At 43.0% G+C, this 16,702-nt stretch overlaps 1 protein-coding gene across 1 annotated transcript in view; it reads right to left on the bottom strand.

The window, feature by feature from the left end:
- The window catches only part of elapor1 (endosome-lysosome associated apoptosis and autophagy regulator 1), a 125,372-nt gene that overhangs the window by 15,702 nt on the left and 92,968 nt on the right, over positions 1–16,702 (bottom strand). The window contains exons 18-21 of the mRNA XM_041195811.1: positions 16,319–16,420; positions 14,861–14,987; positions 11,297–11,475; positions 9,171–9,336 (exon numbers count right to left, since the gene is read on the bottom strand). Coding sequence (XP_041051745.1) covers positions 9,171–9,336; positions 11,297–11,475; positions 14,861–14,987; positions 16,319–16,420 — 574 coding nt within the window. The remainder of the gene's footprint in view (positions 1–9,170; positions 9,337–11,296; positions 11,476–14,860; positions 14,988–16,318; positions 16,421–16,702) is intronic.

Raw genomic sequence — 16,702 nt, 5'->3', positions numbered from 1 at the left:
GCATCAGAAGAATCACAAATGTAGGTGGGAAGAGACTGGACAAGGGGAGAGAGAATGGAGTCAAGATAGGAAGAAATTAATTCCGTGGGTCATGAATAAGCTGACACAATCGGTGTGCCGGGACAGTCCTGTTTGTGGATTTTGGGTAAGAGATAGAAGCGTGCTGTCCAGGGTTGGGAGACTGAGGTTGGAAGCTGTGGAGGGAAGATCTCCAGAGGAGATTAGGTCAGTGACAGTCCTGGAAACAATGGGTTGATGTTTGGTGGTGGGGGTCACGGTCCAGGGGGAGGTAGGAGGAAATGTCTGAGAGTTGGTGTTCCGCTCTGCGAGGTAGCGGTCAGTGCGCCAGACAACAACAGCACCACCCTTGTAGGCAGGTTTGATAACAAAATCAGGGTTGGAACTGAGAGAGTAGAGTGCAGCAAGTTCAGAAGGACACAGGTTATAGTGGTTGAGAGGAGCAGAGAAATTGAGATGGCCGATGTCACGCTGACAGTTCTCAATGAAAAGATCAAGAGCAGGTAAGAGGCCAGAGGGAAGAGTCCAGGTGGAGAGAGAATATTGGAGGCGGGTAAAAGGATCCATTGATCGGAGGGAGGACTCCTGCCCAAAGAAGTGAGCATGGACACCAAGGCGGCGGATGAAGAGTTCAGCATTGTGCCAAGCCCGGAATTCATTGAGGTGAGGGCGTAAGGGAATGCAACTGAGTCCTTTGCTGAGTACTGAACGTTTATCAGAGAAGGGAAGGTCAGAGGGTTTGGTGAATACACAGCAAGGGCTGGGATTAGAAGACGGGATGGGGTCAGAGGGATGGGAAGGGTGGAGCGGAGGACCCTGGATGGGTGTTGGTATCAATAAGTTGTTGGAGCTTATGTTCCTTAGCACCTGAAAGGAAGAGACAAAGTTTCTCGTTAAGGCAACGGATGAGACGAAGAATAAAATGAAACTAGGAACAAGGACAGGTTTGAGGTTGGATGAGTCAGTGCTGCCGGAGGGAGATGTTGAATGTGTTCATATGGTGGCGCATAGCACTGAGTGTGGATCTCAGTTTTTATTTCAGATTTCCAACATCTGCAGTATTTTATCTTTATTCCCCTTTTAAAAGTTTGCCAACCATTCTGTATTGACAGGATGAAGCTCGTGACTGGTTCTAACTGGAACATTTTCTGCTTAGAGTACAGATGAGCCAGACAACCAGAAAGATCTTACATTTAAATCTTGACCTATGTTGAACTAACTGACCTCAAACAGCATGGCAATAGGGATATTGCCATTGCCCTGCGAGCTCCTCAGCCAGGGAGGGAACAACATCAAGCAGGATGCCTGCTCATGGCTGCTGTACAAAAACTCCTTTTCTACAAATGCATGAGTGTGCATCAGGTAAGGGCTCAGTGATGATGCACTGCGCAGTGAAACAGCATGCTGGCATTAGCTTCTAGACTAAACATGAAAAAGTCTGTTGGAAAGGATGTTGGGGGATAATGTCTGTGAAACTGTATCCCATTGTGAGTTAGGAGCTTCAAGACAAGGGAGAAAAATTGAAGAAACAAAAATAGTAAAAAAATGAAAATTAAATACTTTGTGCACATTGTGCATCACAACAGGTATATGTAGCTGCATTTAAGGCATTAATATAGTTTCAGGGTTCAAATTTGTGGTGACATCTAATCTTGTAAATTGAGTTACTTCTGGTTGTTTTTGTCTTGAATTGTGGGAGTCCCGTTATTTTCGAAGTCACAGTTATAAACAGGAATCTCATCCTATTAGTTCAGAGCACTTCCAAAACTTGGTTTAGTCCTATTCTGTCCCAAATGATAAGAAATTTAAATGAAAGAAATAAAAAAAATGAAGTGAATGAATAAAAAATGCTGTTTTATTACCTTGTGTTAACTGCTGTTCAATAATTAAATTGTTGTTTAAGTGTAACGTAGGTACCAACAACATAGGTAGAACTAGAAAAAAGGTTCTGCAGAGACAGTATAAAGTGCTAGGTGCTAAATTAAAAGGCAGAAGCTCAAAAGTTCTGGGTTATTACCTGAGCCATGTGCAAATTGGCACAGGACAAATAAGATCAGAGAAATCAATGCGTGGCTCAAAAACTGGGGCAGAATTTTCTGGGTGACGTGCGGGGATCCGGCCCCAAACGTTAGTGCTTAAAATGGCGCACGCTGACGACGGGCGAGCGTCCTGATGTCACCACGCGCCATCGGGATATTTAGCTGGGCAGGCACGCGATGATGAGCAACGCGCGCCCGCCATTAATTAAAGGGCTTGTTAAGACCCTTAACTCGGCAATCGCCGATTTTGAGGCGTCCGTACGATCTTCGGCTCGGCACACGGGCACAACCGGCAGGCGGGTCAGTGACTTCTTAACAAAACTCATCCACGGGCAGGATATGTGGGCCCAGTGGGGTTGTCAATCTTTTATGTGAAGTATTTATTGCAGCAAGTGTTTTAGACTTGCCTGTGTGATCTGTAGCAGTTCAGAACAAATTCCAGCAGCTTTCTGTGAACTTTGAAGCTTCAGCTCAGCACGCTGCAGTCAGGAATCTTTATCGGGCCTGCAGTTTTCTGGAGGCTTCCATTTAGCCTGGGTATTGGTTCTGACATCTCTACTGGAGGCAGCTCCTCTGAGGAGGAAGGGAGGGATAGAATAAGGAGGAGGCCAGGATTGGACAATCAGCCTCCAGGGGGGCCACCTTTTGTAGGCCAGGCACAGGCACAAGGGCCGCAGGGCCAAGGTGGAAGGGGCCACAGAAGATGTCACGATCCTGCTGCCAGGGTATACAGGCGGCGAAGCAGCTACCTCAATATGTCTGAGGTGCAGTGCCAAAGGAGGCTCCAACTGTCAAAGGAAACAGTCAACTACATCCAACAGATGATTGGCTCTGAGATCTCTCCTAACTGTGTGGGTGGACACCCCATGCCAGCAGCTCTGAAGGTCACAGCTGCCCTCCACTTCTATGCCTCTGGCTTCTTCCAGGGCTCGGTGGGTGATCTTTGCAGTGTCTCCCAATCAGCTGTCCACACTTGTGTCAAGCAGGTTACAGATGCTCTGATCAGACGTGCATTGACCTTCATCCACTTCTGCTGCGACCAGGCAAGTCAGACACAGTAAGCCAGACGCTTTGCGGCCATTGCTGGCTTCCCCTGCGTCCAGGATGCTATAGACTGCACACATGTGGCCATCGTGGCACCAGCAGGTGAGCCCGGTGCCTTCGTCAACAGGAAGGGCTTCCACTCCATGAACGTGCAGATAGTGTATGATCACAGGATGCAGATTCTACAAGTCTGTGCAAGGTACCCAGGCAGCTCCCACAACGCCTACATCCTCAGATACTCCAGGTGCCGGGGCTCTTCAGTGCTCCAGCCCGGCTGGATGGATGGCCGCTGGGTGACAAGGGCTATCCCCTCAGAAGGTGGCTCATGATGCCTCTCCGCTATCCAAGGACAGAAGCTGAGCAGCGCTACAATAGGAGCCACGGCACCACAAGGGCTGTGGTGGAGAGAGCCATCGGTCTTCTCAAGGTGTGCTTCCAATGCCTGGACCGCTCAGGGGGCGCACTCCAGTACCCTTCAGATCGCGTCTGTGATAGTGGTAGCATGCTGCGCTCTGCACAATCTTGCTCTGGAAAATGGGGGACGCAGTGGACGATGAAGACCTTGACGCAATGGATGCGGCTGCACACGATGTATCCAGCAGTGGTTCAGAGGATGAGGAAGTATAGGGCGATGATGAGGGGTAGCACGCTGACCCGCTACTACACCAAGGAGGCAGGGACATCCGGGAGACTTTAATCCAACGAACCTTCAGCTAGCTCCACACAATTGGATCTGCAGGACCAGCATTGCCTGGCGCATCCATACGCGGCACTTAAGTGCTACATCTTCTACTTCATCAGCTGCAACTAAGGGCTTAGTACATAAACATCAATGTCCACTCAAACACTCATGACATGTCTGTGCAAAAGAAAAATGCAGCACAAAGGAGACACCCTCAGCCATGGTAACAAATTTGGACTTTATTCCCATCCATCAGATGGTGCCACATAAAACAGAACAAAATGTTGCTCTGAAGTTGACAAATATAAATTCCCTAATCTAGGGGCAACAGAAAAGCACCAGTGAGAAACCCGTGGAGTGCCTAACATGCCTTATGCTTATGTTTGTGGGTGCTTCGTCTTGGTGCCGCCCCATCGCTCGGAGTGGCTTGTGAGACAGCCTGCTGACTCTAGTGTCCTGTTGGCCTCAATGACATTGGCGGACGTCCTCTGGCCTGTGGAGCCAGTGCTGGCCCAGCCTGGGAAGGAATGGCCAGTTCCAGAACTGGCACCTCCCCCATTGTTGCAGCCTCAATGGATGCAATGGTCACTGGCAGAGCGCCCTGAGAGGAGCTCGCAGTGACGACGGGCAGCTGCTGCGCTGACGTGAGGTCACTTTGGACCTCCCTGCTCACTGCAGATGGATGGGCACCGAGCTGGGACACTAGGTGCCCAGAACATCTCCCAAATTGCCAATGACCACCTGTGGCCATTAGCGCTGTGAGGGTTTGCAGGTCCGAGCGTAACCCCATCAGAGGCTGTTCAATCTATTGGAAGCCCCTCTCCATGAGAGTCGCCAATCTCTGACATGAGGTTCATGCCATCGCTGACACTCTGCCTGGATTCCTCCACCACAGAGACCAAGTGAAGCACACTCGCACTCTCACCACCGGTGCACAAACACTCATGGGTGTTGCGCGCAGTTTTCACCTGCAGAACAGAGAACACCATTTATTGGGGCTGATCACTCATGTTCTCTGCACGCACACCGCACCCCAACCACAGAGGCCCATCTGAGGCCTCCAGCGGCTCCTGTCCACACTACTGGTGATCAGTCACTAAAAGATAGTAAGGATGCTCCCAACCCCCTCCCCCAATAGCCAACTTGGACACATTCGCCGTCCATCACTTTCAACAACACATGGGTCTTAGCGCCCATGACAAGGAGGTGTAACTAGGTGCGGTGCTGAGGCCAGCAGACGGCTCTTGGCTACGACACCTTGAAGCTCCCCTTCCACCATCTCATCACTGTCAATAAGACATGTGTTGGAGTTCTCAGTTTGTGTCTAGCTGCCTCCCCTGCAGGTTGCCCCCAGACTACTCAAATGTGACAAACACCAACATATACTGCGGGGAGAACCCATCTTCCCATCAACCACTCAGGCTGATGTAAGCATGGTCACTATCTGTTTGCCCACCCAGCGTGCGCCGAATTCCCAAAGCAGTAACAACATGAAGACAGGGGTGGGGGTGCCTCAAAGGCTAAGGCTACCTGCTGGGTTAAATGGCCAAGGCCAACATGGTCCTCACCCTTCCGGAGCCCAACAAATCAATGAAGCTCTTGCGGCACTGGATCCATGATCGCTGCACAGCATCCATGGAGCTGACCACCTCCGCCACCTCCTGCCAGGCTCGCCTCATCACATAGGGGTCCCTCCTCCTCCCATCCTGGGGAAACAGGACCTTTCACCGTGGTGTCACCTCCTCAACAAGGGCAGCAAGGCAGTCATCAGAGGAGCAAGGGGCACATTGGCCCCCTGCTGGCCTACCGTGCAGCCTGCCCTCCTCCTCTGGCCTGCTCTCTTCCTCTGGCCTTCCCTCCACCTGAGTTTGCTGTGCAGACCCCCTGCACCTGGAGCTGGCCATGGTGATCAGCCTAAAGGAGATTGACTGGCACCTCTTTTTCCAGACTGCCAGTTCCCCATTGGAACCGGTGATCTGTACACGCCCACCACAACTTTAAAAATCCTGCTCTCCACGGGAATGTGAAATGCGCTGGGTGGGCCTTAATTGGCCTGCCCACACAAGATGGCAGCGCAGCCTAGATTGCCGGCGGTGATCGAGTCCATGCCCACCCACGATTGGGTCAGCTCCGCCCACCCAATGAATGGAAAATTCAGCCCCTGGTGTGAGATAAGTGGGTTCCAGTTCATGGAGCACCAGAATTGGGGAAAGTGGGATCTGTACCATTGGGACTCTGCTGGGACCGATGTTCTAGCGAGCTGCATTACTACGGATGTAGAGAAGGTTTTAAACTAAGTAGTGGGGGAAAGGGATAAAATTTGGAATGATGCGGTAAACCAAAGAGTAGAGACAAGACAAGAGAGAAAAGTATTAATATGGGAAATGATAAGCAGAATATGACAGGAAGGGATAAAGTATACAAATCTAAGCATAAAACGGCAGTAAAAGCTAGAGTTTACAAAAATAATAAAAGGACAAAACTAAAGCCTCTGTATCTGAATGAATACAGCATTTGAAGCAAAACAGAAGAACTGATAGCACAAATAGAAAGAAAGAAATATGATCTGATAACCATTTTAGAGAAAAGTTCTGCAGAATGACATAGATTGGGTCCTGAATATTGAAGGGTACATGACTTTTAGGAAGGACAGGAAGTTAGGAAAAGGTGGATGGGTGGCTCTGCTAATTAATTTTGGTATTAGTGCAGTAAGGGGGATGACCTCAGTTCAGGATGTAGAAGCAGTTTGGGTCAAGGTGAGAAATGATAAAGGCAAGAAGTCACTTGTGGGAGTGATGAATAGGATTCCTAATTGTAGCTACATGGTAGGACAGAGTATAATGGAGGAGGTAATGGGAGCTTGTCAGAAAGGTTTGGTGATAATCATGGGGGATTTTGATCTACATACAGACTGGAAAACTCAGATGAGCATAGGTAGCGTAGATGAGGAATTCACAGAAGGTGTTTGGGATAGTTTCTTAGAACAACACGTTCTGGGGCCAATAGAGAGCAGGCTATTCTAGACCTGGCCTTATCCAATGAGATAGGATTAATTGAGAACCTCAAAGTGAAGGCACCCATGGTTGGAACTGATCATAATACGATTGAATTTTACATTCAGTTTGAGGGAAAGATGAATGGATCCAAGACTTATTTTAAACTTAAATGAAGGCAATTATGTGGGAATGAAAGCAGAGATAGCTAAAGTGAGCTGGGAAATCAGGTTAAGGGATAGGTCAATAGAGATGCAGTGACAGACATTTATAAGGATATTTCAGAACATATAGAATAGATACATTCCAATGAGAGAGAAAAATTCCAAGGGGAGAATCCACCATCCATGGTGAACTAAAAAAAGTTAAAGACAGTATCAAACTTAAAGAAAAAGCATATAATTGCGCAAAGACGAGTGGGTAGGTCAGAAAGTTGGACAGAATATGAAGAATAGCGAGGATTGACAAAAAGATTAATAAAGAGGGAAAAATTAGAGTATGAGAGAAAGCTCGGATAGTAAGAGTTTCTAAAGATACTAGAAGGAGAGTTAACAAAGTGAGAGTGGACCTATAGAAAGTGAGCCAGGGGAACTAATAATGGAAAATAAGCAGATGGCGGATGAAATAAACAGGTATTTTGCACCAGACTTCACTATAGAAGCTACAAGTAACATCCCAGGAATAGCTGTAATCAGGAACTGGAAAGGAGGGAGGAACTCAGGAAAATAACAGTCACCAGGGAAGTGGTACTTAGCAAACTGTTGGAGCTGCAGGCTGACAAATCCCTGGGTCCTGATGGACTTCATCCTAGAGTCTGAAAAGAAATGGCGAGTAAGATAGTTGATGTGTTGGTTTTAATTTTTCCAAAATTCCCTGGATACGGGGAAGGTTCCATTAGATTGGAAAATAGCAAATATTACTCCTTTATTCAAAAAGAGAAGGAAACAGAAAGCAAGAAACTACAGGCCAGCTAGCTTAACATCTGTCATTTGGGAAACATTGGAAGCTATTATTAAAGATGTTATGGCAGGGCACTTAGAAAAATTCAAGGCACAGGCAGAGTCAACATGGTTTTCTGAAAGGGAAATCATGTTTAATCAAGCTACTAGCGTTCCTTGAAGGAGTCATAGGTTCTGTGGATAAAAGGGAACCAGTGGATGTACTGTACTTAGGTTTCCAGGAGGCATTTGATAAGGTGCCACAGCAAAGGTTACTGCTGAAAGTAAAAGCTCATGGTGTAGGGGGTAACATATTGGCATGGATAGAAGATTGGCTGGCTAACAGTAAGCAAGGTACCCATAAATGGGTCTTTTTCCTGGTTGGCAGGATGTGATGAATGGCATGCTACAGGGATCAGTGCTCGGCCCTCAACTTTTTACAATTTAGATAAATAACTTGGATGAAGGGATTGAAAGTATGGTTGCTAAATTTGCTGATGATGTAAAGATAGCTAGGAAAGTAAGTTGTCAAAAGGACTTAAGGAGGCTACTGGGGATATAGATAGGTTAAGTATGTGGGCAAAGATCTAACAAATAGTGTATAATGTGGCCAAATATGAAATTGTCCATTTTGGCAGGAAGAATAAAAAAGTATATCATCCAAATGGTGAGAAATGCAGAGCTCTGAGATTGAGGGATTTGGGTGTTGTAGTGCATGAATCACAAAAGGTGGGTATGCAGGTACAGGAAGTAATTAGGACAGCTAATAGTAATGTTATCATTTATTGTTAGGGAAATTGAATATAAAAGTAGGGAGGTTATGCTTCAGTTGCACAGGGTATTGGTGAGACCACATTTGGAATACTGTGTACAGTATTGATCTCCTTATTTAAGGAAGGACATAAATGCATTAGAAGCAGTTCCGAGGTTTACTAATATCAGTAATGGGCAGGTTGTCTTATGAGGAAAGATTGGATAGGCTAGACATGTATCTGCTGGAGTTTAGAAGAGTAAGAGGTAACCTAGTTGAAACATTTAAGATCCTAAGGGGTTTTGACAACTGGCTGTGAAGTGGATGTCTCCTCTTATGGGAGAATCTAGAACTAGGGATCACTGTTTAAAAATAAGGGGTTGCCCATTTAAAACATGGGAAAAAAAATTCTGAGGATAGTGAGTCTTTGGAACTCCTTTCCTCAAAAGGCAGTGGAAGCAGAATCTTTGAATGTTTCCAAGGGAGAGGTAGGTAGATTCTTGATTAAACAATGGGATACAAGGTTACTGGGGTTAGGTGGGAAGTTACAGTCAGATCAGCCATGATCTTATTGAATGGCGGAGCAGGTTTGAAGGACTAAGTGGTCTACTGGTGAACCTTGTTCGTATGTAAAATGAAAAACTTATATTAGTATTACTAAACAAGTACTCACCACTATAGTTAAATCATTAAATACCAACATACCTTAGTAGTAATTGACTTTATCTTGCCAAACAATGATTTTTTGCTCATAAAAATCAGATCATCTTCCAGATCTTCACCTTCCATTATAGCACAGCTATCCACTGCTGGCAGTTCACCATCCTTAGCATTGGCATTCATCACCAGTTTGGAGTACTTGTACTCTAACCTAAACATAATTCGAGTACAAGTGTGGAATGTATATAAAAATCATACTTTATATAGCTTTTATAACTTATACCAAACAATAATGCTTAACCATAAGTCGTATTGGAAATTAGACATCTCTCATTACAGTGTTTTCTAAGAACATTGAAGGCAAATATTTTATATAAATTAGGAAATTACAAGCAGCATGCAATCTTTCTGTTATCCTACTTAGAATTTTTGGATTGAATGATATTTACTTATTGAAATCTGTACTATGTTAAAGCAGCTGATTATAACATTACGTATACAAGAGAGCCTAACTCAAGATGGTGATTTAACTGTTCAAATCATTTAATATTTAGTATTTGATACCCCTGGCAGATACTTTGTTCAATAGTCTATACCACACCAAAGAACATTTACACAATTGGCTTATTCAATTTTTTTGCCACTACAGTAGCTGATTATCTGTATTGCTTTCTTATAATGTTACTGTTCCATGCATTACTTTAACCAAATCAAGCCAACTACCAGATATGCGCAAATTTGTTATTAAAATGTTTTGTGAGATTTGGGTTTATGACATTTTAGATGTCTGTAAATAAATAAATCAATCATGGAGCAATTCCCAAATAGAAACCCTAAGATATACAGCACAGAAGGAAGCTAATTGACCCATTGGATTTGTACTGGCTCTTTGTTACAGCCCTCCAAAACTAATTCTGCTGCCCTGCACTTTCCCAGCCTTATAATTCCCTCTGCTTCAACTGTTATCCCAACTTTTCTTTAAAATGCAACGGTGTCTGCTGAAACCACTCACTATGACAAAGTATTCTATGCTCGATCAACTTACTGGGTAAAGAGATTTTTCCTCATTTCTGACCCCTCTCAGTGATTATTTTAAATTTATGACCTTCCATTACTGGCCCACAGGTCAGAGGAATTTTCTTTTTCCTGTTCAGTCTATCAAAACATTTAAAAGCTTTAATTTAATAACCTTTTAGTCTTCTTTGCTTCAGTGGAATTAGTCCCAGTATCTCAAGCTTTCTTTTCACTGTAGTTTCCCATTTCTGGTATTATCCTGGTGAATTTACACTGTATGCATTATATGGTTTTAATGGGGCATCCAAAACAATGCACACTATGTTAGTGGCCCAATGATTGCCTGGTACACATTTATCATCACATTATTGCTCTGTACTCTGTGTCCCTATTTATAAAATGCAATTGGGACTTTTTGTCTTAATCTTCATGCATTTGCATTTTCAAAGAAATATGTATTTTTCACCGCTCTATATCGTCCTCCACATCTTTTAGCATTTTTGAATGTAAAAGCCTATTCCTCATTTTTCCTTACAAGCTCTATCCTTCCTATTCCTTAAATATGGCTAATATTTCGTACTTCATCGATTTCAAATTTGAAGATACCCAAGTTAAATCTGTTATCCTGTATGGTAACTTTTCAGCCAAGTAAAATTGGACCACCTTCTTATCTCACTGAACATTGCCTTTTCTCCAGTCTAGCACCTTTATCATAAACTTTTCATAAGCCTCCTTTATTTTTACATTAAACCTAGCTATGCTTTGACCATGATTTCTCAATTGTTCCCATAATTTCATGTCAATTGTTTATCCCATATTATTTCCCATAATAAGATAAGCACTTGTTGGACTAGAAATATACTGATCTAGGAAGAAGTCTTTCATGTGTTCTTAGGAATATTTTCCATCTTGAGCATTTGCATTACCTTTATTCAAATGTACCTTGAGACAGAATCACCCACAATTACTTCTCTGTTCCTGCCTAGTGCTCTGAACAAATTCCACCCTGCCCCCATGCCACCCAAACATCTAATCTCCATTGTTTGGAAGCCTGTAACACAGAATTGTTTTTTTCTCTTCCTATTCCTTAACTCTAATGCTGTTAATCTGCAAACATTTAACAGAAGCTTCCTAAAGAATAATGCTTTTTTACTCACTTCTGATTTTTCTTATAAAAGTAGCATGTTGTAACAATTAATAAGCAGGCTGTAAATGTCCCTGTGATTATTCCAATCTTCAAGAAGAAGTCTACTGACTTGCATGTTGTCACCTTTTGCTCTGGCAATGCAACACCTTCTTTACAAAATTTTGGCTCCGACCACACATAAGTAGTTTTCTGCAAGCGGAAATGGCAAGCAACAGGTATTACAAATAGTGTTTATGTTATCATCTCAATTACTTACCAATTTAAGTTTTTATTAAATAGGTTCCTATAATGTTTCTCACTTCAGGTCAGCATTCTCCAATGCATTCGCATAACATTTTCTATCACGCAAGTCAACAAGGGTCTTGCTGAGCAATATTGGCAACTATACCCAAGGGTGTCAAATTTGACGTAAATGTTTGCGTATGACATTGAGGAATTGGACTTAAGTACCCAAAGCCATTTCATGTGGGCTTCTTTCAACCTGCAGATCCTTTTGTCTGATCAGTTGACACATCATTTTAACTCTGGACCCAGAGATGAAAGGCTTATGTCTAACCCATTGCAATATCTCTTTAAAATATTAAGTTCTGATAATAGGATACTGCAGTCTGTGTTTGGACAGCACACTAGACATTCAGTAACCATATGAAATGGGTGCTTCATGGGAGGCTTGGTCACCATGCTAGGTTCTTCATGTTCAGATACTTGTAGCGAATGGCTGCTCTATTTCCCTGTGAGTGCTTCTTTCAGCTGTGCTTCCATACAGGTCACCCAATCTGCTCCCTGTTACTGTTTGGCCAGGGACCCATCATTGTTTATAAGAGCCATTTCAATTGACCTGGATATCCCTCCTAATTAGCAGGTGCTGAATGAGGAGAAGCATGCTTCACAGTTGTAATTTCATCTTCATTTACACTCACACTCATATAAACAAACAAAATACATAAAATAAAAAAATGAATACCCTGGCTAAATAAACCACAACTGCCACTGGAAAGGACCCAAGAGTGCCTCAGCATGTCTCCACACCAAAATTATTCTGTCCAATTCTAAATGAAAGTGGATACGTCTGACAAAATTTTCACATGAAGACCACTATTCCCCAAGGAGGTCCTGACAGAACCTTCCCCTGTCCTGCAATGAGATCGAGAAGCCATTTCCAGAAAGGGGAAAGCTTTATCAGTGGCTGTCAAAATAACCAGTTATTTGCCTTTTTATGCTTCAGGCCCCATTCGACCCCTTGAACCTGCTCCCCCATTCAATGAGGTCATGACTGATCTGATTTTGGCCTTAACTCCACTTTTCTGCTTGTCTACCCCCCTTCCCCCATCCCCCATAACCCTTGACTCCCTTTTAAATCAAAAATCTGTACAACACAGCCTGCAATATATTCAATGACCCAGCCTCCACTGCTCTCTAAAGAGAATTCCAAAGACTATTGACCCTCTGAGAGAAGAAACTCCTCTTCCTCTCAGAGTTAAATGAAAGATTTTTCTTTTAAAACTCTCTGCCATCAAGTGTCAGTGTCTGCCTCTAGTTTTTTTGCCGCACCAGACAAGAGCACTTACTTCAGTCAAACTTTATAACTGGAACTACAGTAACATCAAACTTATCACATGTAGAAAGGTGCTTATTTGAATGGTTTAACCATTAAGCCCTTCTTAATAGGTTGCTGAATAAGAATATAGCTGACGTGTAAAAGTAACATATTTATAGAAAATTAAAATTTGATAGAATAGATGTTTCCTTAAATGTATTAACAATATTTAATAGCATATTTAATATAAAACATCCCTTAAGTGTTTTGCAGAGACATAAAAATAAATGGACACTAAAAGAATGAGATACAAGGAGAGATGATCAAAAACTTGATCAAAGAGGTAGGGGTAAAGATGAAGTGGAGTGGTGGAGGGAATAAGACAAGGCAGCTGATGCCACAGCCTACGATGATAGGGAAAGTGAATGCACAGAAGGCTGAACTTAGATGAATGGAGAGTTCAGTTGGTGAGGTTGGGGGTGTGGGCGGGGGTGGTGGGGAGAGGGTGGAAGGCATGGGGAAGGGTTGTGGGATTGGAGGAGGTGACAGGCACTGGTGAGGCTATAAAAAGATTTAAATGTGAAGATGAGAACTCCAAATTGGAGTGATTGGGTGACCTCAAGCGAATATAGATCCTCAAAAAAAGAGAGATGATGGGTGAACAGGATTTGATGTCTCAAATAGGATACAGGCAGCTGTATTTTGGATGAGACAAAGTTTACAGAGAGTGGAGGGTGGGAGGGCACTATTGAAATAGTTAGGTCTTGAGGTGGCAAAGGTATGATTGAGGATTTTAGCAACAAATGGGCTGAGGTAGGGTCAGCTTGGGGTTCAATGAGAGACTGAGGCTGCAAACAGTCAGATTCAACCTGAGGTAAGGGCCAGGAAGAATAGAATTGCTGGTAAACAAATGATTCAAAACTCCTGAGCTGATTGGCTGACTCAATCACTGCATTGGTGAACAGCTAGAGATGGGATCACAACGAGTATACTATCATTTAAGCAATCCCACTGCCAGGTCCTTATAGTCTTGTTGGCATTTACTGCCATGAACAAGAATTGTCTCCTGTTCTCAAATAGCAACTTATTTACTGTCATGACTGAATTCAAACTGTTCACACTAGGAAGGGTAGGGCTAGACAATAATTGCCCTCTCCTCCTTTTGACCAACAAGAGGGCATTTAAGGCGAGTCCGTATGCAAGGCCACCAATCACAATGGCAGTCTGCATCTCTGGGAGGTAACATTGAGTTTCTACTTAAGGATGGGGGTCAGAGATCACGTCACTCACAATTGCAGCTCTACAGTGAAGGTGGAACTGCTCTCCATTTGACTACTTACTCAGAGCCAGTGTAGCCAGTTCCAGAGGCCGCTGCCAGAAGTGCATGGCATTGCCTGGAAATGTGGGTAGACACGTATTGTCAGGTAGTGCAGCCAGATTTGCCTAGTCTTCTACCTTTAAAAACTCTATGTGAGGAAAGATCCTCTCTAGTAAATTCACTATCCCATGATCATGGACACAGCTAAAATATGGCAGTGACAAACACCTGGTGAAAAGCCTCCTGACCAACTCAATTGAAGCTCCAGGAAAAGAAAGCAAAAAAATCATTCTGAAATTGCATCAAAATGTTGCCACAAATGTTAGCATAGGGTTCTTTAAATGTACTTCCATTACTAGCACATGCTCGAGGTGCTCATTTTATATGGGAGGTGGAGGTAGATGACTGACTGCTCAAAATTGAGAAAATATGGAGGTGTAGGGGACTTAAATAATATAACGAACTCCAAATGGACAGATAATTCCTTACCCAAAAGGACAGATACTTCCCTATTCAAACAGAACACTGCATGGGAGCTAAATGGGAGGAAATATGGCAAAATGGATCTCTACGCATTTTTCCTATGGCTGGTGCCTATTAATTGGGCATCACCAATTGGAAAATCTACCCTGGTGTTTTTCTACAAGAATTAAATGTTTACTGTTTAGCAATTAGCATTTCAATTCATCCACAATGACGGAGCAATTCCACTTTGATACCTGAATTCCATTAATACAGGCTCCCACTATCTTGTGGTAATCACTCTTTGAACAAAGAGGGCAGGCCTCTGCTGTTTCCCACAGGAAGTGAAAGGTACATCCGTCACATGTTCCTTCAAGGCATTTTCTGTCAACGTGATAAAATTATTAGAGCAAACATTAAGAAAAATATTTTACACAAGTGAATTGTGATCATTTTCACCCGCAAAACAGCTAGCTTATGGTGACACCGCCAGAGCATACAACACATTGTTAATTATATATTAATTGGGAGTTTAATTGTTCTCAGGAGGTGGACATTAACTGCGGATTCACCTGTTTTCATATATATAGATGCAGGCTCAACAAGAGTTATTTTTCTCAACAGGAATTATATAGATGCAGGTTGAAACTGTGGTTGCTGGATTGGAGGTGCACAATATGTAAGCTGTGTCTCTGCTTTTTTAAAAAGAGAGCTTGTAAGTGCATCAAAAATTAGACTCCAGTTCTATTCTTTACTGTCTGGCTATCTGAATTATAACACACAATCATTTGGAATCATTGGAGTAGATTTTCCAATCTGCCATGTGGGTATAAACTTGAATTGCAGATCGTTGTCCAATACAGAAACCAGCCAGTTTCCACTGCCATTGAAGATTTACCCAGTCTCTCAGTTTGGTTTTCAAATGTGGCCTATTTTCATATATTCAATGCCTAAGATGAATAGAGCTCCATTTATTTAAGCAGATCAATATTTTGTCCTTTTTTTTGTTCATAAATCTCATTCCTAACATTTCCTTGAAGTTGACACATTTGAGAATTTAGATCTGTGGCATTTAGCAATCTTGAGTCAGTCTGAACAGGATTTAAAACAAAATCCTGTTCCATTCTGAAGTTGCCACTAGAGGTCACTTTAACTGAAACCTGTGATTGTCTCAAGCTGATAAGCTATTTTTTTTGATGCTGTGCTTGTAAGTTATATCTTATCATTTCCAGTGCATTAATTATACAACTGAACACAATCTTTAAATTTCCTATTCCCTGTTCAATGTTCTGCTCCTGTTGCTGATTATTAAAGTGACAATTGTGAAGTAGTAGTTTTTCCCCCAGGGCGAAACATCTCATCTGAGTATTCACAGATTCATCATTAATACTCTTGGCTGATAGGTTGTCATCCACTACCTGAATACAAACCCTGTTTCATTGTGATTTGGAGCAAGCACTTCAGTTGCTATGATACAGAGCAGTAAATGGTATACTCTTTTTACATATGAATGATTCCTCATAAACAAAATTCCCTTTTCACACATCGGTACCTGGACAGCTGAGAACTGATGGTTTATTGTTGGTGTTTTTTTTAATTTAACACCCGATTTGATCAGGAGATACAATATAGTGCATGTTTATTAAATGTCTGATTTTGAGGTTAGGGTGCTTGCAGCAACCTTAAAAATGTTATTTAAGAATCAGAGGCATTACCTTGGCACTGAAATGACTCCCGAGCCAACATTTGCAGGGCTGCATCTCAATCTTACTGTGGATGCTCTCCCATTCTTACAAGTCTGTGTTGATTCAGTAGACCTGCACAATACAAAGTCTCATCCAATTAAATCTGTTCTGCAACATGTTAATGATGAGCTCAGATTGAGCAGTCATTTGGAAACATGAAGTGAACCAGTGGCAGCACTAAGCTAACAGTTGGAATGGGAGTTGGCAGAGAGCTTACACAGTGCAATAAGTGCTGCACTCCCAACATATTCAGATGTGTACGCAGCCACAGTGGGAAGTGCGGATGTAGACGGAAAAGGAACAGAAAACCTTGAGTGATTGTACATAAAGTATTTCTCCTTCATGTGCTTATCC

Source organism: Carcharodon carcharias, chromosome 9 (genome assembly GCF_017639515.1).
Source record: "Carcharodon carcharias isolate sCarCar2 chromosome 9, sCarCar2.pri, whole genome shotgun sequence".
Lineage (NCBI taxonomy): Eukaryota > Metazoa > Chordata > Chondrichthyes > Lamniformes > Lamnidae > Carcharodon > Carcharodon carcharias.
Note: the sequence above shows the minus strand (reverse complement) of the source record. Positions and strands in the feature narration are given on the sequence as shown.